The sequence below is a fragment of the Spea bombifrons genome, chromosome 2 (assembly GCF_027358695.1).
Source record: "Spea bombifrons isolate aSpeBom1 chromosome 2, aSpeBom1.2.pri, whole genome shotgun sequence".
Classification (NCBI taxonomy): domain Eukaryota; kingdom Metazoa; phylum Chordata; class Amphibia; order Anura; family Pelobatidae; genus Spea; species Spea bombifrons.
The window spans coordinates 136,799,190-136,821,892 of NC_071088.1; the positions used below are offsets into that span (position 1 = coordinate 136,799,190).

General features: G+C 45.0%; 2 protein-coding genes across 2 annotated transcripts; one reads left to right on the forward strand and one right to left on the reverse strand.

Annotated features, from left to right (window-relative positions):
* Positions 1–433: 433 nt before the first annotated feature.
* XRRA1 (X-ray radiation resistance associated 1) lies at positions 434–13,673 on the forward strand. The gene is made up of 18 exons (XM_053456637.1): positions 434–527; positions 1,743–1,933; positions 2,535–2,606; positions 3,371–3,443; positions 3,552–3,649; positions 4,425–4,558; positions 4,769–4,873; positions 5,241–5,470; positions 6,058–6,104; positions 6,788–6,925; positions 7,262–7,355; positions 7,867–7,985; positions 8,534–8,809; positions 9,521–9,689; positions 10,879–10,994; positions 11,327–11,398; positions 12,463–12,568; positions 13,346–13,673. The coding sequence occupies exons 1-18, from the start codon at positions 434–436 to the stop codon at positions 13,552–13,554; spliced, it is 2,343 nt and encodes a 780-aa protein (XP_053312612.1). The 3' UTR covers positions 13,555–13,673.
* A 2,468-nt stretch (positions 13,674–16,141) lies between these two features.
* RNF169 (ring finger protein 169) lies at positions 16,142–20,789 on the reverse strand. The gene is made up of 5 exons (XM_053456639.1): positions 20,490–20,789; positions 19,324–19,446; positions 18,951–19,063; positions 18,346–18,448; positions 16,142–17,655 (listed from the first exon to the last, which is right to left on the reverse strand). Exons 1-5 carry the CDS (start codon positions 20,520–20,522, stop codon positions 16,546–16,548), a joined length of 1,482 nt encoding a protein of 493 aa, XP_053312614.1. The 5' UTR covers positions 20,523–20,789; the 3' UTR covers positions 16,142–16,545.
* Positions 20,790–22,703: the final 1,914 nt, after the last annotated feature.

Here is a 22,703-nt window from a genome sequence, read left to right on the forward strand (position 1 = left end):
GTTAGTCAATTTGTTATGTTACATAGTACTTGTTATGTCCGGTCTACACATTGTACAGCGCTACGGAATTTGATGGCGCTATATAAAACAATAAATAATAATAAATAATAATTTTTATTTAATTATTATTATTATTTTATTATAATTTTTTATATACCGCCATCATATTACGTAGCGCTGTACAACGGGTAGACCGGACATAACAAGTAGTATGTAACATAACAAATTGACTTACAGGTGAGGAGAGCCCGGCTCAAAGAGCTTACAATCTACAGGAGTATTGAGCGAACACCAAAACATGGACAGAGAGACCACGCCATTTGTGTCTGTCTTAGACGAGTCGGACCGAGCAGGTTCCCGACAGGCCGATCCGTATTGGAATAACTGATGGTTCATAGTAAAAACAGACAAACACTTTTATATCTCAACAGATATGGCGTCTGACGGACCCTACAAGATGGACAACGGAGGAATATTTGTATCCAATTGCTTCCCAGCTAGAAGCCTTTTTCGATTGACTAATAGAGGTGCGTTTATTTTCATAGATTGTTTATTATGGTACAAGATCATCATCAGAACATTAAGTTTAACCCCTAGCTATAAAGTACATGTGTACGGCATGTGTAAGTCTTCTCATTCAGCAGAAACCATTTCTATCTGTAACATAATTTACAAAAGGGTCTCTAACCATCAGTTAGCCTTTTACACTTAAACTTGGATCAGCGAACACAACGTGCCATTGGAACACAGGAGTGATGGGAGTGATAAAGGGCCATTGGAACACAGGAGTGATGGGAGTGATAAAGGGCCATTGGAACACAGGAGTGATGGGAGTGATAAAGGGCCATTGGAACACAGGAGTGATGGGAGTGATAAAGGGCCATTGGAACACAGGAGTGATGGGAGTGATAAAGGGCCATTGGAATACAGGAGTGATGGGAGTGATAAAGGGCAACTGGCATACAGGAGTGATGGGAGTGATAAAGGGCCATTGGAACACAGGAGTGATGGGAGTGATAAAGGGCCTCTGTACGTCTATGAAGAGATTCCATTAAAAATCAGCCGTTTCCAGCTACAATAGTCAAATCTGCTTTTCTTTCAAAAACAAGGACATTTCTAAGTGACCCCAAACGTATGTATGTTTTGCTGTAAATATCCTTTTTGATCTGTACATTTCCTAGCCATTTACTAAACGCAAAGTAGAGGTTAAAAGCTTTCCAATTTGTACACAAGTCATTTTTTGAATATTTTCTTGGAGGGGTTTTATTAAGCAAAGCAACAAGTGAAATGATAGATTACAGTTGAATATTTGATTAGATATTATTCCTGCATATCAACAACACAGGTCTTAGCACCCATAGGCACCATAGTCCTTACCTATACAGTACAAACCTCGACAATTCCCCCTTCAAAGGCAAACACTAATTTAAAGAGTAAAAGAGCGCTACACAATGTATACCCGGTGCTAACTTATTCCTCCTCAACCACCTAATAGATTGTCAGCTCCCAAGAGCAGGACCCTCTTCTCCTTCATTACTAGTATGTCCTAAGTGTCTCCATGTTATTGTTAATTTATTAAGGTTAATTATTGTTATTTTTTTATTATACCCCCATTGTAATATCGCTACGGAATCTTCAGGCCCGCTCTATATAATGTTTTCCATCATGCCTCTTGGTAATAACGCTTTGTGTTCCTTGACTGCGATCATACGTCTCTAACGCGGTATATCCCCCTTTCACAGGAGCTGGTCATTGGCAGGTGGTCCACAAAGCTGCCCCAGAAAGGAGGTTCAGGGCTGTAGTCGGCTCAGCATCATCCAACCAAACCAGCCGCTCCGACCCCGAGAAGACATCGGTCCTTCACCGGCAAACCAGGAGCTCCTTACACGGAACTTCGGATAACCTAGAACGTGTCCTGGATGGCTCCTTTCTGGTGAGTCAATAAAATTCGTCAGGTCTCAGCAGAAAGTTCAATGATTATGAGATACGAGAGGTCTGTGAGCCATAAAGACCAAGAAGAAACAGACTGGACAGGAGGATGAAACCCAGGATGTATTTAGCTTACTTGGACAGATCATTTTTACAGCAAGGGAGTCTAGAAATCCTTTAAAGGTCTTTAAAGTGACAATAAACTAAAAAAAAGGTCACAGTTATTATTTCAATGCTAAGCTTTCATCCAAGAGATATTAAAAAATATTATTATTATTATTATTATTATTATATTATTATTATTTATTGTTTTATATAGCGCCATCAAATTCCGTAGCGCTGTACAATGGGTGGACAGGACATAACAAGTAGTATGTAACATAACAATTAGACTTACAGAGACAACAGGTGAGGAGGGCCCGGCTCAAAGAGCTTACAATCTAGAGGGAGTTAGAGAGTATTGTAAGTATATACTTAAATAATGTACAACGCACCACATTTTCAGGGTTAGTCGGAGGGTAAAAACCTGGGTGAAACCAAATAAAATTCAGGCCAAAGATGTATAAAGAGAGTAAAGCTTAGCAAGTCTTCGTTCTTTCCTTCAGATGAAAACGCACTTTGTGGCGAGGCCGACAGATCTGTGCTCTGTGGATGTGAGCGACCGGAACCTGACTTCCGTAAGTGTGCAAGCTCCGCGGGCAAGGCCTATAACCCGGATCATGTACCCATCCATCCCTTCCATTTTATATTAGTTTTGATACCTTGACACATGAACGCTGAATTAATTTGCCTTAGAACACAGGGGTGTCTGACCTGCGGCACCTCCAGCTGCTGGAGGACTACATCTCCCATAATGCTCTTTCAGCTAAGGGGCTGGCTGAGGAGTATGGGAGATGTAGTCCTGCAGCAGCTGGAGGGCCGCAGGTTGGACGGGGCCTCTTCTCGCTAATTACATTTTATTTGTGTAATCCTGTATATCCTGCTTTAATGATCAGGTTTCTCGTACTCGTATCGTTGGTATATCCCGCAGTTCCTGCTGCCATATATTTTCAGACTAGAATTACGAGTTATATTTTATAAAAAGTTAGACGATATCACAAGAGCTGGAAAGGAAAATGGGGCAAATTAACACTTTCTGCCCTGTGGAAACCCCAGTGCTAGGAATCCATGGCCGTGCTTCCCTGTCCTGTTGTGTCACTCGTGTTGTTACTCTACATCATGCCACTGCTCATGATGTCACAACATACTTAGACTTCTCACAACGTGACATCGATGGGTTGAAAAAGTAGACCGATTTTAATGGCGTCTCGAGGAGCTTCACTTTTAGCCCAACTTTAACTCTGTTATCATGTCACTTGCGTCCATAAATGCGCATATTTTTTTCACTAATCTAATACTTTATTCCCGACTTTATTCTGTATTTTTCTTCCTTTGTTTTAAGGCTAAAAGGGCCGACTTTGTACAGTTTAATTCCGTGGCATACATAAACGCAGCCGAGAACCTGCTGACTTTAGGTAACTATGCCCCGTGTCTGCCACAGCTTAGTAAATCCCTCCTGCTGGTATTCAACAATCATTCATGATGGCGAAATGATCTCTGCGCTATTATTGTTTTATTGTCAGAGGATTTTCGCACTTTTCCGGCAATTCGAGAACTGGATTTGTCGATGAACGCTTTGACCGAGATCCGCGTAAAACACGGAGACTTCCCCCACCTTGAAGTGAGTCACGTCTCTTTCTGCAAACGTCATTTAATGTATCGGGGAACTTCCGTCAAACGTCCGTAACCTCGGACTGACAGCGCTGTTATATACAAGATCCTTTCTTATATTGTATGTATCTTACACAGTGGGGGGGATTTAAACATGCGCGGGATAGACATACGGCTCCTGAAGACGAGACCGACGACTGATAAAAGTTTAAGAGAAACGGGGACTAGACGGGGGCCGGACGGGGCCGATCTGCTGTTAAACTCTATGTTTCTGTGTTTAGTCGGGATTCCTGGTACTGTTATATACTCAACCCCTATTTTATATACTCTAAAAGCTGTGACAATGACCACTTTAGTCATGGACGGCTATTGCTGTTTCCTTTCTCACCATCTCTGAGTCGACAAATTGAACCGGGGCATTCTTGGGCGCCTCCACCTCCTTTCTTTCCCTTTTTTTATGGTAATTCATTATTAACCGACGTTTTCTTTGTGACAGAGCAAGGCGGTATCTTACATGATGAGTTAGGTGGAGACTAGTCTGTAAAAAAAATCACCAAAAACACACATAGCATCTCCGACCCACCCCACCACCTCCCAGGGACACCCTTCAAAAACACCACCAGTTCCCAATAATAAAACCCAATCTGAAACGGAGCTCTTGGGGGGGGGGGGACTGCCTCCCATACTTGGCATGGAGAAAGCAGAAAAGCGCAAGAATGAGCATCATCAGGAATGCTTTTGAGTGACGTCGCTTCACAGCCACATTCTTCTTTCTTTTATTCTAGGTGTTGGACGTTTCATACAATAATCTGACACCAAAGGCCATCTCTCGGCTTAGCTTCCTGCCTCGACTCCGAGTTCTGCATCTGACTGGGAACAGGCTCACTCATCTCCCGGCGAGCATGAGTGTCCCTCATGAGTAAGTAGAGTCCTCTTCTGCATCCAGACAGTTCACCATGGGGGCCGTTCCCACCATGTATTGTGCCAGCAGCCTAAGTAGTAGACTGGAAAACCTTAAGGGTTGAGTTAGAAGAACGTAAGGCGTAGGCAAAAAACTACTAAGAGGTGGGAGAAGTTTATTCCGGTTTGTAGAAAATGCTGTGTTCACCAACTTATATTCTTTTTTAAGCAAAGATCCAGATTTTGTTGGCTTTCCATCGCTGGAGATTCTGATGCTTGAGGACAATAAATTGTCTGATCCTGCCGTGTTTGCGAGCCTGGCCAACCTAAAGAGGTAGGACGCCATATCATCCTCGTAGGAGCCCACACAGGGACAACTTCTACGTTCTATAGGGCCCTTACCGTATAGATGATGACCGACTCTGGTGACTGAAGGAGATGTCAGGTCAGACACACGCGTGATACAGTACCGGTGCTCAAGGTTTGGTATCTTTGAATCCTGTGTTTTGGGTCAAAAATAGTTAATAAAACCTCATCCTTGTTCAAAACGTCAGGTTTTATTCATGTTTTTATTAACATTTACCTATTAATGGGTTCACCTTGACAGCCTCCAACATTCTAAAACACATTTAACGGTGCTGTTCGACCAAATTATGAATTATACGCACATGTTCTAGTGATTTCTGGCTTTCTGTTCACAGCCTACGTCAGCTGAACCTCGCTAGAAATGGCATCGCAGAAGTCCCATACCTACGTGAAACGGTCCCGACGACCTCCACGGATAGTCTGTCTGGAGGACAGATAAAACAGGACTCTGACACAGACATACACGAGAGACGTGGCCAACGAAAGATGCCGGAAGCCACGTCAGATGACGGTGGGGACATCAGCTACACTGTGCTCCAGAATGCAAGCGATCCGGATAGAACGCGTATGCAGATTTCTCCTTATCCTTTGTGGGGGGGGCTATGGTTTCCTTGAATGACTTTTAAAAATGGTTGTAAAATGTGTATTGCGATCATCGGCATAGCGGTTACCGGAAGAGCATGTTGGGTATTTCTCAGCCTCCGCCACCAAGTCCCCCGCTCTTACCATTCTCTTTCCTCCACTCTACTTCTGTTCTCAGTCATCAATCTAGTTCCTTCTTCCCAAATCCCGTCCTGATCTTCCACTCCTCTTTTCCCCAGGGCTAGATAAGCCAAGGAGCAGATGGAGCAATTGCTCCTGGGACACAGAGTGGTAGGGACCCCTGAGCCCCCATCTTGTAGTAGCTGAGTAGACCTAGGGGGGACCTTTTTGTATAAGTGTCCCAGGGCCCCAAGCTCTTTAATCTTGCCTTGTCCCCAGGACTTCCACTGGTCAACAGCGACCAGCTATGGAGCGCATGTGCAGAAAAATAATTGTATTTACAAGCAGGAGATGAATTATTGAATAAATTAAAGTTATTTTGTTTAAGCAAATCTTAAGGAACTGGAAATCAGATTATAAACACTCCTTCTATTTTTTATTTATTTCCAGATGTTATATTTTCCTCAACTTACAGCTCACCCAACAGTCATTTGCCGGTAAATATCCATTTTTAGTACTTCTAACTATTTATTTTTAAATGTCGATATGATATGGACACGGTGTATTTAGCTGCCTTGCTCATGTAACCGGTCCGGAGTGTTCTGTGGCGGGGTGCTTTATGCCACTCCGGCCAACTCCTGGCATTGTGCACACATACTGTATGATCTTCGGCTTGTGTCCAGCTGCTCGGCCATGGAAACCGATTTCATGAAGCCTCCGACACACAGAGCCTGCGCTGATGTTGCTTCCTGGATCTCTATAGTGAGAGATGTTACAGAGGACAGGTGATTTTAACACGGTACTTGTGGCGATCCCATGACAACACCACATTTAAGGTCAATGAGCTCTTCAGTACGACCCAATCTACTGCCGATGTTTGTCTATGGAGAAAGCTGCCGATGCACCTGAGTACAGCTGAAACACCTAAACTCAATAGTAAGGAGGGGGGAATCCACATACTTTTGGTAATACGGTATATTCCTAGTAAGCTTATAGCTGATTGGACTCAGCCGAATACTGCGGTCACATTAATAAAGTCACGGCTCCGGATCAAATACTACGGAGAAGAACCATGCACCTCTAACGGGGAGAGTGGGGCTACCTATGGATCTGTGTATCGGGTGTAAAAAAAACATGATTAATACGCTTGTTGTTTTTTTTTATTCTTTTTTTTAACCAGAAATTCACTGTTACGCCCAAAAGTTCTTCCTTTCTGCCCAGCAGTACGCTTTCTGCCATGGCATCAACAGACAGTTCGAGTCAGATCTTCTCCCCACCCTTCCCAAATCTAAGACACCTGAGCCTGGTGGATAACAAGGTATATTTTACAGATTTCCGGATAAATCTAGAACTGATGTGAGCCGAAACTCCTTCCATGGTCCCTCCATTGAAAACCTTTATCAGGTTCACAAAGTATCACGTGTCCTGGGCAAGACTGGCCAATGAAGGGCAGGAGTGGCCAATGAAGGGCAGCCCCGGCATCTTAAGGCCAGTGGCAGCCCGATGATGTATTTAAGATCTCATCATCTTGAGATTTTTTTTCTCAAGTTGGTAAACGCGTTTCGCTCTGTACTCTCCCGTGTCTCAAAGAGGCAGCGCTGCGTGTGGAGCGTGTCTCGTGTTAATCGAACATGTTATAATCTATGTTCCTCAGATTGCATACGAAGAGGACCTGTTAGCGGTGGCTCTTTTCCCTTCCTTGGAGGAGCTGCTAATTCACGGGAACCCCCTAACCACCCACAGAAAAGGTAATTGGGGTAATTGTTTATCTAACAATCTATTCTCACAAAACAAAGGAGAAAGGGTGAAGATACACAAAAAATATCACAACGTTTATAAAGCCCTCGATCTGAAAGGGACGATATAATTATTCATTTAACAAAGCAAGAATTCAGCGCATGCCCAGCAAATACCATTCAAACAACACAGATCTACGGCATAAATATTGGGGATTCCGGCCATATATCGCTTCCCCCGCGTCAAAGTACCCCAAGTTTGACGAGTCCTGTCTAATTTTGCTTTTGGATGAGCTGAATCGGTGGGACTGCACTGCATTTTAACCCAAAAGAGGCTCTCAAGCTATTTAAAGCCCTCTTCGGGCTCCATTAATGAGCTTCCTGTGTGGCAGGAGGAGCGGCTCAACCCTAAGGAGCAGAACCTGCAAATATAGCACAATAAATATACAAAAGTAGCGTTTACGGTAGCGTGGATAACGCATAGGTGTTGGAAACTCTGACTGTGTATCATTTGAACGGACAGGTGATTCCACCTTGCTTCGGAGTTTCCTCCAGGAACGCTTGGGGATCAGCGTTATCCGAAGGAAATCGGCGGAAACTCCCAAACCGCACATTTTTATACCGGTGAAAGAAACAAGGAAGGTAGGAGGAAACTGGACTGCTTGCAACGTATGGAATCAAGTAGCGTGTTTGTTGGCGGCGTGTGAGGGCACCCCACATATTTATATAGCGCCAGCAGATTCCGTGGCGCAGTACAATCAGAGTCAATAAAATCTACACACAACAGCAAACCGGTACAAAAAGAGAAGAGGGGTGTATTAGAAACCCACCTTATGTGTATAGACATACACGTGCAGCACTACGGCGTCTGCTGGCGTTATTTCTTACCCTTCACATCCTGTTCTCCGGATCCGTATGATTATTCCTCCCCAATAAGTTATCTCTCGTCTAGGGTTAAGCTGCCGATTGCTGTGGATTCAGGCAGTTTTTGTAAAGGTGGGGGAGGGAAGGAAAAACTTCAGAGAAAGGAAATGGATTTTTTGTAATGCTGGCTCTGCCACAGGCTGCCACCCATTGATGCCTCCAGATGTATTCAATGTAAAGGCTACAGGGACAGCTCCCCTTTAAAGCATTGATCCAACCATACAGAACAATGGAATTGTTTACGGACACTCTAAATGTGTTTACAGGTAAAAACTCACGTCCCGAAGATCCCCAAACAGCCTCTAATGTTGGAGCCGCCATCGTACCCCTTTCTGGGATTCCTGTTCGATCGCAGTGGCCCGGCGAGCGGCGAAACGCAATATCGGAGGTCGCCTGGTCCTCTTCCTCCTATCAGAACATCCCCGCAGCCGGAGAACGATGAAGCCCAGCACACGAGTCATGGCGTTTCTCCAGAAACATCAGGGGAGGAAGAAATTCTCCCCGGCTCTGATCCTGCCGCGGAGTCTGTCTTTATGACCCAGGTTTGAATGTCCCTCCACATCTCTAACCTCTGAGTTTCTTCTGGCTTCTATCTCCATACCATTTTACTATCCGCTTGATTCCCCCGCGACCCCTTCTTCCCGTCTCCTCGTACCGGTTCAAAATAGTTTAGAAAGGGCCCTTCCGACCAGTTGTGTGGGGGGCAGTGATGGCGCAGACTAGCTGTTGAAGTTGGGGGACCCAGGGCAAGGCCAGAGATTACGTAAGATTTTAAGACTAGACAGGCAAGAAGCTTTTATAGATCGGTTCAGAAATATGATGGTGTCTATAAACCAGTAATAAAGTCCAGGAGGGGAGGTTCATTTCAAAGGAGGAGAAATGTTAGAACAAGAGGCTATACTTTAAAGCTAGAGAGTCAGAGGCTTAGATGGAATTACTTTACTGAGAGGGTGGTAGATAAGTGGAACAGCCTCCCAGCAGAAGTGGTAGAGGGTAATACAGTGAGGGGATTAAACATGCATGGGATAGACATACGGCTCCTGAATCTAAGACGAGACCAACGACTGATTAAGGTTTGAGACTTTATATGAGGAGATGTAGACTAGACGGGCCAAATATTGTCAAATTGTATGCGTTTAGGATAATAGACAATCTGCTGTGTCTGTATTAACCCTTTCTTGGTGTTTTCTGACAGTTTTCAGCAGAAGTTCTTGCCACGTTTCCTTCTTCTTCATATGATTTCTTTTCTGTAGGTGGATAATGTGCTCGATTCCCAGCGCATTCCCAGCCCAGTCTCTGCAAGTCATTTAGATGTCGAGAAAGAAGAAGTTGTAGTGGCGCAAAAAGACATCCCAGAAAAGTTTAAAGGCTATGAAGAATTATTTGATGTGAAGACGGACCCGGGGTTCATAGAACCCGTAGGTAAGATGATTTGATTGCATTTATCCAAAATAATATTGAAGGATGTATTTTTAAAAAGGCTTGGACTTCCTTTGAGTAATATCAGCTCTCTAAGATGATCAGTGTAATGACCTGTTTTTATCTCATTTTGCCCCAAAAAACTCCCTTTATCTGCAGACCTGGAGCCGCCGTTGCTGTCAGTCATGTGATATTTTGGGTGATTTTCCCGGCTCAAACAGCACACTGAGCTGATGCTTTATGGCAATGCTAATGAAGTCCGTTCCTCCATAGACTTTCATTAGTCAGAGTGTCCGGCTGTGTGATTAAGACTGAGCCATTCTATTGTTTCCCCACAGGCAGTATGATAAGGAGTCAGGGTGTTTGTCTAGTAGATCGGGCTCAAAAAAGAAAATATTTTTGAAAACTTTTTTTTAGTAATATCTTTTTTTTTTTAAATGGTAGGAATTCTCCTTCAACGTTTCTCTATGGAACTCAACTCAATGGAAGTCTTAGCAACTTGCCTGTCCTACTTTTCACTTAGAGGTACAGAAGAACATTCTGTGAATAGAAAAAAAATAATAATTATTATTTCTTGAAAAATGTTAGACAGTGAAATGCTCATTTTTCTGTCAATTCGAGGAAAATGAAACCATTTTAAGGCACATTTATTGGGGTTTTAGTGCCAGAATTCCTCCAATACATTTTTTTAAGAACTTATTTTTAATGTGATACTAATAATTAAATAAACGGGTGGGAGATCCCCTTTAAGGTAACGTTAGGCTTCGCATAAATTCTGTAGGTGATTGTAGGCACCGGGTTCCTTCACAGTCCCCCTGGAAATCGGAGCCAGCATTACGGTTGATCCAGAAGAAAAAAATCTGTTTTCAGTGAGAAATGTATTTATTTATGTATTATTATTATTTATATATATATTATATCATGAACAATGCCAACGTTTTGGAATAAGATCTAGAATAGCTATTGTGCTTTAGTATCTCGGGTACCGAAATCCCAAATTATACCGTGTCTGTGTTATAGGGATCCAGAACAAATGCCACATTTCTAGAATAGCAGCTTCTACTGTATTTTAGATACTGGCTTCCCAGGCAAGATAGTGTCTATGTCTCAAGGGTCCAGAACAACGTCAGGGTATAGAACTCTCAGTATCTCACGTACCGATATCCCAAAGATTACCGTGCTTGTGTTACAGGGATCCAGAACAACGTCAAGGCTCTGGAATATGCTCTGAAGCACCTGCTTTTATGCAGGGACTTTAAGCCACGGCTGCCTCGTATCCAGAAAACATCTGTGCTGAATGAAGTTAAGGTAAGACTTGCATTTAAGAAAAGGTAGAAGGTTTATGTCTACACCTTTCAGACCTCTTCTAGATTGTAAGCTCTTTGGGCCAGGCTGCTGTCACCCTTTGTCTCCGTAAATCCAAATTCTTACGTTTGTTCCTTTAAATATATATATATATTGGTGCTTTTATGGCCTTGTCAACAGGGTACAGCCATATCCCTTCCTCTCCTTCCCACTCTAGGCTTGGAGGCAGCCTACTGACACTGTGCACAATACAATCCGCCGGTTGTATTTTTAATTAGCGAACTCACGGCCGCGTGTATTTATTATGAAAGCAGACTCTTGACCGTGTATTACAGGCGCTGCCTAATAAACACAAGGCTGATCCCGTACCGAGACCCACGGACATGGCTGTCGTAGCCACCAACAAGGTAAGGGCATCAAACCCAGGCGCACAACTGGCGAAAAATTGTATTAGCGCCAGTATCCTCTGAAATGCCAGAAAAGTAATTGTGTAAAGAAAGGGTGAACCTGCGGGTCCCAGTAATCCAGCAAGGCTGCCACACATCGTCGCTTCTCTTGTTCCGCCCAGGAACCCAGCGGGGTCACGTGAATTTACGTTACATCACATGACTCCGTTCTGGCGGGACAAGCGAAGAGACGCTGTGTGCGAGCAACGCGAAGGCAGCCTTGCGGGAGTGCGCGGGAAATCTGCAGTTTAGGTAAGCAGTGGGGGAGTTTGTATAAACGAGTATGCGTTATTGAGGGAGTGAATGATTAGTATCTGTGAATGAGCGAGTATATGAATGAGTAAATTAAGGTTTCTGAATGATGCTTGTCGGGAGCGGGCGGGATTGGACACTTATGTTGCGGGAGCGGGGGGGATTGGACACTTATGTTGCAGGAGCGGGCGGGATTGGACACACGTTGCGGGAGTGGGCGGGATTGGACACTTATGTTGCGGGAGCGGGCGGGATTGGACACTTATGTTGCGGGAGTGGGCGGGATTGGACACTTATGTTGCGGGAGCGGGCGGGATTGGACACTTATGTTGCAGGAGCGGGCGGGATTGGACACACGTTGCGGGAGTGGGCGGGATTGGACACTTATGTTGCGGGAGCGGGCGGGATTGGACACTTATGTTGCAGGAGCGGGCGGGATTGGACACACGTTGCGGGAGTGGGCGGGATTGGACACTTATGTTGCAGGAGCGGGCGGGATTGGACACTTATGTTGTGGGAGCGGGCGGGATTGGACACACGTTGTGGGAGCGGGCAGGATTGGACACTTATGTTGCGGGAGCGGGCAGGATTGGACACTTATGTTGCGGGAGCGGGCAGGATTGGACACACGTTGCGGGAGCAGGATTAAGAAAACAGTCCCGCACAGGGCTCTAGCTCAGATTATAAAATCTATCAAGGGACCCCGTTCCAGAAAGGCCCCTTTTAACTAATGTTTTCAAAACATTATCTGTATTTTCTTTGACGCCTTTCAGAGTGATCTAAAAACGCGTTCCTCGCCTCGGAAGAGCAAACGAGAGGTCGTGGCGGAAGTGATAACGAGTATGAGAGAAACAACGCAAGTAACGCAGGAACCGCTAGGTGCGTATCCTGACTCACTACGAACATACAAACTATGCACGGACCTGCAGGAAGGGCTGTGCTGGCCCTGTATAATGTATACTTAATGTGGGGAGATTTCTAGACGTTAATTTCAATGATTAATCTATGCATTATGCAGGGCATTCTTCCTGAAAGACCCGATAGGGTTAGCCTTTCTTAACGCAGAACATAGAAATTAGATGTCAGATAAGAACAGTTGAGCCCGTCCGGTCTATCCATTTTTCCTGCTGCAAAGACCTTGATCAGTCGTCGGTCTTGTCATAGATGCAGGAGCCATATGTCTACCCTATGCATGTTTAAATCTAACCTCTACCACTTCTGCTGGGAGGCTGTTCCACTTATCTACCACCCTCTCAGTAAAGTAAAACTTCCTTCTATTCCATCTCAGCATCTGATCCTCTAGTGCTAGATTACGGTCTCCTGTTGTAAGTTTTCTCCTCCCGTGAAATAAATTTCCCTCCAGCGCTTTGTTAAATCGCGTTATGTATTTAAATGTTTATATCGCACCCCTCCTCTCTTCTCTCCTCCAAGCCGTATACATCGAGATCGCATAATATGAAGATTGACTCTTACGGGGTAGATAAAAACTTCTACAATTTATACCCAAAGTCCTTCAACTGAAGATCATTTACAAAATTCTTGAGTTCTGTAAACATATTGCCCCATGTAATAACCCGTCCTGAAATGTCTTCTTATATACCGCATAATTGTTTTTAGCCACGTTTGATTTTCACCCTTATTTTATGTCATTCGCAGATCGCATGCTGAAAAATTCCAGCAAAGATCGCAAAAAAGCCCAACAGCTCCTGAATGAACTGCAGCAGAAGTACCGGACGTTCTACGCGGAGATGGTAAAGCGAGCCGCCGACCTGGAGCGCAGCCTCCTAGACACCGCACAGAGGCTCAGGGAGGCTGAAGAGCAGCTGGGAACCATGGGGGCTGGGGTGAAGCCGGGGGAAAGGTGACCGCAGGCGGCCAGGCACACAAATTCCGGCAATCGGTTAATTCATGGCAAAAAGAAAAGCAGTAGGGAAGACTTTGTGCGGCGGATTTCCATAATGGGGTAAATTCAAATAAACGTAAAAATCATGATTGGCTTTTTTTGTTCCTTTCTGCGGACCGTTCACTTGGATGTAATCCTCACATCCTTTTTTACCCTCTGAAAATTAGTTTTCATCGTTTAGCGCGTGCTTCATAACACAGCGGAGAAAAATCCTCAACGCTTTGGAATTTGCCTGCAGATCGGCCCCGTTCTCCTGTTTTGCCTGCCGTAAAGACTCAAACCTTAACCAGCCCTTGGTCTCAGAATAGCGTGATGTCTATTCCATTCTGTTCCTTTATTGTATCAGCCTCTACCACTTCTGCAGGGAGGACGTTCTACTTATCTAGCACCCTGTAAGAAACGATCCCCCTGTTTTCTTCAGTTCTTTAGGGAATGTGTGATGGATTGAAACAAACAGCCCAGTCGCACTCCATCCCCACAGAGAGCACCCGGGGGATTGTTCATTGATGGGACCAGTTGCGTTATATGGCTGTTATTTCATTTGTGTGTTAAATATTGAAACTGCTAGGACTAACTTAATATAATTACACACTTGTGTATGCGTTTCATTCCGTTGCACAGACCTTGTAAGAGGGTCATAATTTTACAAGCCTCTCGGTAACCTTCCTTATATCCAAGGTCGACAAATTTTGTTTGGATCAGGTAGCCAGCCAGAAAAATTAGGAGCCGGCGCATTCTCCTTCCCCAATCCTGTTTTATTTTCATGTATTTTACCCCCGGGTCTGCAGGTTAAGGACATTTATTGGGGGGGGGGGGGAATACGACATAAAACACACTTCTTCGGTGTTGCACTACTTTGTACTGTACGGCAGTTAACCCCTTCATGACAAGGCATATTTTACACCAGAAATAGCCAAGCTTGCATTGCTAATTTTTTTTTTTTTTTTTTAGTGTACCTGCCAAATTATTTCAAGGTTTCTTCTTAAGCCATATTCATGCTAATGAATATTATTTCTGGGGGGTTGCACCTGGACTTGTTAAACTCTCATAATCAGCGCAAGCCAAGTATGTTCTTGCTTGAATATTAAAGATAGACCACTGCTTACCCTTACCTAGCGGAGACCTGTCTGCACTGCCTGCCGCTGCCACCACCGGGTCACATAACGCGGGCGCCTGTATGCACTCGCAGCACTCTCATCAGCAACCTTTGTAGCCAAGAAGTGCGGCAGCTCCCCTGCTTCCAGAAAGTGATTCAGTCACACCAGGGAGCTGGTGGGCAAGGTTTGTTGAGGGGGGGCACGCCAACGTCCCAACTGACCCCTTACAGTAACACGCTAACCTTCTTCGATCTACCCTGGTGCATCCACTGCAAAGAGTCACACAGAGTCACTGAACTAAGTACAAACCCAGATTTCTTCCCGAGGGTTCCAAAGATAATCACGACGCTGTCACTAGTAACGAGATACAAACACAGGACGATCATCGATAGGAAACTATTATCGGAAGGTTAATAAATGTATATGGCTCCGTATAAAAATAAATTCCTTGTTTGCGATTTACCAAGACAGCCGACCGACAACCCTTTTAAAAACTGTACACAATGTTTTATTGAGCATATTTCACATAGGCAGACAGTGAAACGCTTATATTACACCAGCACGTGGGAAAATATATTTCACGATTAGTGTTATATGCACATTCATCGCGTATCATTTGCACTTTATCCTAACGTCACTCAACCTTCGCACCGAAAAGGGTTATTATTTACCAAACATCCATCCAGCTCCTCTATACACCTTAAGGCAGCAGAACGTCGCTGGGCACCGCCGGCACCCGCGAATACCCACCCCGACAGTATTACCATTAAAAAAAATAAAATGACACGTGGCCCTAAATGGGTTAATCCTGCACTGGCGCCAACGAATAGAAACCCACGAGCTATATCTAGCAGAACCCCCCGTGGACAGAAAGGCTGCTAAGTAGTTTTTGGGGGTGTAGCCTATAAGTGAGTTTCTTCAAATACTTGACAGCCGCTTAACACTAGGGAGTGTTGTAATTTTTTTTAAAAAAAACTTTCAAAAAAGGTTTAAAATGACTCAAATACAGCTTTTCATACCAATTGTAGACTGGAGGAATTTACTCTCATAATCACATTAGATTTTTCCACATGACTTGCTTATCAAACTGTAGATTAATGCAAAACCCGTTTGCCGTCGATACTTCAAACACCAACGGGGGTTAGGTCTGAACACTGAGCTTAATGACACGCGTGTATATTATACACATACTAGGGGTTAAAGGGACTGTTCATTTAAAGGACCCACCGCAACAAGGAGCAGCTTTGGGACAGCCAATGGCAGCCCACGTTATTGGGCTACGACTCTCCGCAGCCAAAGTTTGGGGCCGGATTCCCTGAAGCTTTTGTGTTTGAGGGATGGACCCTCTCCAGCTCTCAGGCTTTACTCCTCGATTACAAGACGGGATGTGCAAAAGATATATATATTTTTACACTGAACACTGAACGCCTCCATGTCCAGAAAGAGAAGCGTAGAATAAACCTCGATTTGGAGGGTTTTCTTTTGCCGCGGTATGCATAGAAACACAGAGCCCTTGCAAAAAAAAAACCAAAAACACTAATTTCCAGAAAAATAAAGATCAAAAGCAACAGAGGACTAATCAGAGCAAGCAACGCATGGCCCTTCGCTCTCAAAGAAACAACGGAAGCCTCCAGGAGGTTTGGTTTTATACGGGCGATGCACGCGGACCGCAAACCGCCGCGGCGGACACATTCTCCTCAACACGGCAGCTTAGGCCGAGGAGCGCTGCGATACGAGAAGAGCCCCGCATGCGATTATTGCGGCTTCTGCTAGAACCAGATGTCAACATCAGTTTCTAAAAAGGAAAAATAGCTCTTCCTGTGGATCATTTTGACGTAGAAAAAGTATTTTAAGTGCTAGTTTGCGCCAGCGGTGCTTTTCGAGCGCAGGGGGTATTCATCCCTGCTCCCCTTGCAGCGGTTTACGGCCCGATGCTCCTTGTCAAAGATTTTCTGAAGCTTCAACGCCAGCTTCTCGTCTTCCTCCTCCTGGTGCAGTCTCTCTTCCGCCTCCCGCCAGACGAAGCTGAAGCCCTGAGCGCAGCCCTCCCCGCGGGGAGCTTTTAACCTCTTAAGAGAACCGTTCTGCTCCAAGTGCTTGGTTTTGCATCGTCTTTTCTGCCCCCTGCGCAGCTGGAACACCGGGCTGATATTCTCGGCGGCGGTACAGCATGTGCCGTTTTGCATATTTACAGTTTGTGAAGCGGTTTTGTGCGCCCGCTTTAACGTTGGTTTTAGCGAAGTGGGTCCGACGTACTTGCGGACAGTCTTAGCGTTGGACACCTTGGTGCTGGCGTACTCGTTTGAGTTGGCATCCGTATTAAGGAAGTCTTTAGCGTGAGTCGTCTCCGAGGATTGACCAGAGCCAGGGAAAGAATCGTTACCCTGCGAGTCCTGCCGCCCTTCATCACGTTTCACAAGCACTCCTTTACTAGAAGAAGGCAGAAACTCGGAGTTCGTTCCCGTGCTACTTATTGTGCTGTTCTGATCGAGAAGATGCTTACTTGATGCCGCCGCTTTACTTTGTACGGGTAACCCTTCGTCGACCGACGTCAAAGTGCCTTTGGATAGCGTTTTCTTCATCTGACGGTCCTGGAAGATCTGTTCCCATTTCTTCAAAATCAGAGGGCTGGCCTCGTACGTCGTGGGCTTTTGCAAGCTCTTTCTCAAATTCCGGGGAGTGGATTTTATGATGACGGGGCTCAGGACCTGGCCGTCGGGAAGCCTCTTGGGTGGCGTGCAAGGAGAACAGACAATTGGCTTGAAGTGATTTAACTCCTCGGAAATGCTGTCATTGCTATCCGGACTGATGGACCTCTCTGGCTTTTGCAGCGGGATGAAGGAGTTCAAAGGGTTCCCAGCAAGACGTTTTTCCGAGGTCAGGGCAGGAGCAGAAAAGGAACGGCTATTCTCTGTAGATAGGAGGACTCCCAACATCCCAAAAGGAGCCCAACCGCCAGGAGATGCCTGCAGAGTAAAATAAGCACAATTAGATTTTATGTAAAATGTTCACGCACATTTAAACGCTGTTGGGGGGGAAAAAGGAAGGAAATACGAGGAAAGCAAAATAACTACAGCGACTGCGAGAACGGGGCCATCTCTTGAATTTAATGCTCTTAAAAGGTCACGCTATATTATTAAAGGACCACCAAGAATGTTCATTTAGCATTTATCATGCCTGTATTTGTTCAAAGCCTGCAACGCTCGCTTCGCATCTATTCAGCTGGACCCGCTTCTGCCGAGATCGTGTCAACCGAATCGAAACTGAAGATATTTGAAAACATAATATTTTTGGCTCAACAAACAAACAGTATCCGCACCCACATTGCAGCAGACAGGAAGGGCGCATATCTCGAGCAACCAATCACCAGCAAGGAATATTGGATAATTAACCAAAAAAAGCAGGTTTTGCAGGCAGGATAATGAAGCAGATCCTGAGAACAGGGAGATAATATGGATGCTTCCACTGTATACACATAAGATGCATTATTAATTACTTATTTTAGTCTCTAAGCATCAATCAACATTGTACAGCGCTACAGAATTTGATGGCGCTATATAAAACAATAAGTGATAAGTATTTTTTTTTGAACAGTATTGTAATACGTCACGCTCTGTGACGGGGACAGATGCGCTTTAATAAGGTACCAGACTCACTTTTGCTTTGTGAAGCAGCGGGGCAGCCTTCTGGCTCCTTGTACGGCACTCGTACACCGTATCATTGCAGCTCTGGCTCCTCTCTATCTTTGAATGAATATTCCTGGCGGGATAACGGTGCAGACCAAAGAGTTAGCACTTCCGAGTATTTACTAAAAATGCCACATTATGTACACGACTAAAGAAAATATGAATCTAAAATCACCAAGATATTCCTCCCTTCTTCCCAAGGGCCAGAGCCTCTTCCTCATCCACACTTGTGTTAAACACGGTTTATATATTATTAGCTTTAATGCGAGTTTTTGCTTCCCTTTTTATAACAATAAGGAATCTGCTGGCGTTCTATAAATTAAACATAATGTCTTTTTGCCTCATTGTATAAGGAAGGCTGCAGCCGCCCAGCAGGTTCCAAGCACAAGAGACAAGCATCTTTATCAGATGGTATTTATGCAATTTGTAACCGCATGTTCCCACGCAGCCGGATATATATAACAACGGGCAACCGAATTCCCAATCCTATGCACAAATCTGATGGATGAATATCTGCATCGGACTTCAAACAATATTGTGAGGGACCCCCGGGAGCCAGTTGGGGCCCACCTTACCAAGTCAGCGATGCCAGGGTGTTTGCATTGCTCTTTGGAACAAACGCGGATTTGTAAGGGATCCTCCCGGCAAACGGTTCCTCGTTCTCAGAGTCAGAGAGATGCTGCAAGTGCTGTAAACAGAAGAGGAGAGGTCATCTGCTGCAACAAAATATATACTCTGGTTTTAAGAGAAATAATTAAAAAAAAAAAAAAAAAAAAACACACACACATCCGCACCTTGTTTAGTAAACAGACACGTTAGCAGTAACGCTGCACATTACCGGTTATTTATGGTAATTACCGAAATCCTGCGGCAAACTCTTAAGACCCCCAACGCTTTCAAGCAGCTCCATTTCAGCAAAGACCGCGCTACAAACACACGAAGCCTTACCGGTTTAACGACTGCTTTATCCTCCCGTCTCAGAGAATCTTCCATTCTCCGCTTTCCCTCTTCGGTCTCTTCCAAGGGCAGCCTGTGGCTCAAATCCTTCGCCTGATCCTGGTCATCGCTTACCTGAGGAAATAAAAGCCGCACTGTTACAGGCGCACGGCGGTTCGCAGACAATTATTGGGAACAACCGGGTAGCAAATGTTATACGTTACAATCCACGTAATGTACAGCAACTAAAAGAATGTCTTCCTTCCAACCCCCCACCTGTCTGAAACAGAGACCCCGGCATGTGAAACGCCAAAACACTTAAGATTATCGGTTTTTACTTGCCGGCCACCTGGCTTTTCCACAGCAGGGCATAGACTCCTATAATACACAGTGGGTTATAAAGGTGGTCTTTGGATCAGACTTTTCCATTTGTTGTATGTTATATTGCAGAATCTTTGTAACATGTAGCCATATATTTTACTCCCGATCGCAACATAAATCACTCCAAGCCCACGAAATGACCAAAACGTTCCTACTTACAGCTCAGGGCTGAAGGTAAAAATGTATTCCGTAGGTCATCTGTGATCCGCGAAGGGTTACGTTAAACGCTTTAATCAGTTCCATAGGGGATCTGTATGTTCCGCAAAAGGGGTTAATCCCGTGTCTACCATAACCGTCACATGGGGGCCGAACACCGTGTCCAACGTAACCGTCACACAGGGGGCACAAATACCACATATACTGTAACCGTCGCACGGGGGCCAAATACTGTGTCTAATGTAACCGTCACACAGGGGAACGGGGGCCCGAATCAATGTCTAATGTAACCGTCACACAGGGGCACGGGGGCCCGAATACTGTGTCTAATGTAACCGTCACACAGGGGCACGGGGGCCGAATACTGTGTCTAATGCAATCACAGATAGGCAAGATCTGCACCTGCCAGAGAAGCAGACAATAGCCATGCCCTGCCCCCACCGCCTATGCATACCATATATACGTAGAGGCCAGTATGGACATACATACAGTAGCCAATATCACGGGCACCAGCCCTATAAACCCCAGAGTCAGTATAGACATATAAAAACGGCCAATACCACTAACGGGAACCCCCTGCCCCAGCCTATGCATACCGTATACACGCAGCGGAGCCGTTATACACATAAACCCTCATGTACCTGGGCCTGGCCTTTCCTCGTTCTCCGGGACATATTCCCTCAGTGGCCGTCCCGCCACCGCCTGCCGTCCGGCCGGGGGGGATCTCCCCAGTCCGCGGCCGGGCTCCTGTATCTCGCTGTCCAGTGTCTCCGGTCTCCCCCACCGGGACGGAGCTCCGGCATGAGCCCGCTGTGCCCCCCGAGAAAAGCGGAGCTCTGCAGCCGGGCGCAAAGCCGACCAGCTCGCGAAACTACAGCGCAAAAACCGCCAAGAAAGAAAAGAAGTAAAAATCCAACCCAACTTCGACACTGACACCGGACATCCGGTTCAGGCGGAAATTACTGTACTGTGGGCGGGGCCAGAGGAATCTGACACACAATAATAGTGTCTGCGAAAACCGCTTTTTAAAAACAATATATATATATATATACTACATAATATTAATAAATACGGAGGAATATGTTGGTGCTTTATCAATACTTAATAATACACATGGAATATATATATATATAATATCTAAAATCAGTATATATGTACGAGCTAAAGGGATAGCGTCACTTCACTGTTTTCATGGAAAACAAGGAAATTTCTGGCTGTAACATAATTTGCAAAAAGGGTTTTCTAACCATCAATTAGCATTTTAAACTTGGATCAGCGAACACAACGTGCCATTGGAACACAGGAGTGATGGGAGTGATAAAGGGCCATTGGGACACAGGAGTGATGGGAGTGATAAAGGCCCATTGGAACACAGGAGTGATGGGAGTGATAAAAGGCCATTGGAAAACAGGAGTGATGGGAGTGATAATGGGGCCATCAGAATACAGGAGTGATGGGAGTGATAAAAGGCCATTGGAACACAGGCGTGATGGGAGGGATAAAGGGCCATTGGAAAACAGGAGTGATGGGAGTGATAAAGGGCCATCAGAACATAGGAGTGATGGGAGCGATAAAGGGCCATTGGAACGCAGGAGTGATGGGAGTGATGAAGGGCCATTGGAACACAGGAGTGATGGGAGTGATAAAGGGCCATTGGAACACAGGAGTGATGGGAGTGATAAAGAGCCATCAGAACATAGGAGTGATAGGAGCGATAAAGGGCCATTGGAACGCAGGAGTGATGGGAGTGATGAAGGGCCATTGGAACACAGGAGTGATGGGAGTGATAAAGGGCCATTGGAACACAGGAGTGATGGGAGTGATAATCAATAAACACTACTAATGTGTCCGGGCAGCCCCCGTCCCCAGCCGTCTCATTAAATCAGAAATCCATTGTATATTTATGATCATTTTTGTTCTCGTTTTTAAAAATGCGGGCTGTGAAAATTGGGCTTCATTTTAGACGAACAGAACGCCAATGCGGCTGCAGGTGGAGGAAGGGAGTTAAAGGGCTGGGTGGGGACAGCGTCTTTTACCAATATACCGATATATAAATATATGCATACACACATCATTCAAATGTTTGGGGTCACTTGGGGGCATACTGTGTCCATTAAAATAACATGAAATGAATGAGAGATCCAGCACAGACAGGGTTAATGCTGTAAATGATTATTGTAGCTGATTTGTTATTGAATGTAACCTCGTACAGAGGCCCTTTATCACTCCCATCACTCCTGTGTTCCAATGGTCCTTTATCACTCCCATCACTCCTGTGTTCCAATGGCCCTTTATCACTCCCATCACTCCTGTGTTCCAACGGCCCTTTAGCACTCCCATCGCTCCTGTGCTGCAACGGCCCTTTATCACTCCCATCACTCCTGTGCTCCAACGGCCCTTTATCACTCCCATCACTCCTGTGTTCCAATGGCCCTTTATCACTCCCATCACTCCTGTGATCCAATGGCACGTTGTGTTCGCTGATTTAAGTTTAAAATGCTAATTATGTTGCAATTACGTTACAGCCAGAAATCTCCTTCTTTTCCATTAAAACAGCTCAGTGACCCCAAACTTTTGAATGACAGCATCTATCTATCTATCATCTATCTATCTATCTATCTATCTATCTATCTATCTATCTATCTATCTATCTATCTATCTATCTATCTATCTATCTATCAGGTTGTACATACAGTATATATTTTAATTATATAGATAGATATAAAGGATATCTTTTTATTCAGATGAAGAAAAAATGCCCTTTAACGACACCTTGCATTATAATAACGATCAGAGATAATTAATCTGGCTCTGGTTAACGTGGAGTACTTACATGCAGCGGCGCCATGTTCCCG

Bases quoted from the DNA above. Each gene is read 5' to 3' on its own strand.
- RNF169 (XM_053456639.1), bottom strand. From the start codon at position 20,522: ATGTCCCGGAGAACGAGGAAAGGCCAGGCCCAG. The intron at 19,064-19,323 runs GTAAGGCTTCGT...TTCTGTTTACAG, and splicing joins ATAAAGCAGTCGTTAAACCG to CACTTGCAGCATCTCTCTGA. The intron at 18,449-18,950 runs GTAAGGTGGGCC...TTATCCCGCCAG, and splicing joins ACCCTGGCATCGCTGACTTG to GAATATTCATTCAAAGATAG.
- XRRA1 (XM_053456637.1), top strand. From the start codon at position 434: ATGGCGTCTGACGGACCCTACAAGATGGACAACGGAGGAATATTTGTA. The intron at 3,650-4,424 runs GTGAGTCACGTC...CTTTTATTCTAG, and splicing joins GAGACTTCCCCCACCTTGAA to GTGTTGGACGTTTCATACAA. The intron at 12,569-13,345 runs GTGCGTATCCTG...TGTCATTCGCAG, and splicing joins AGTAACGCAGGAACCGCTAG to ATCGCATGCTGAAAAATTCC.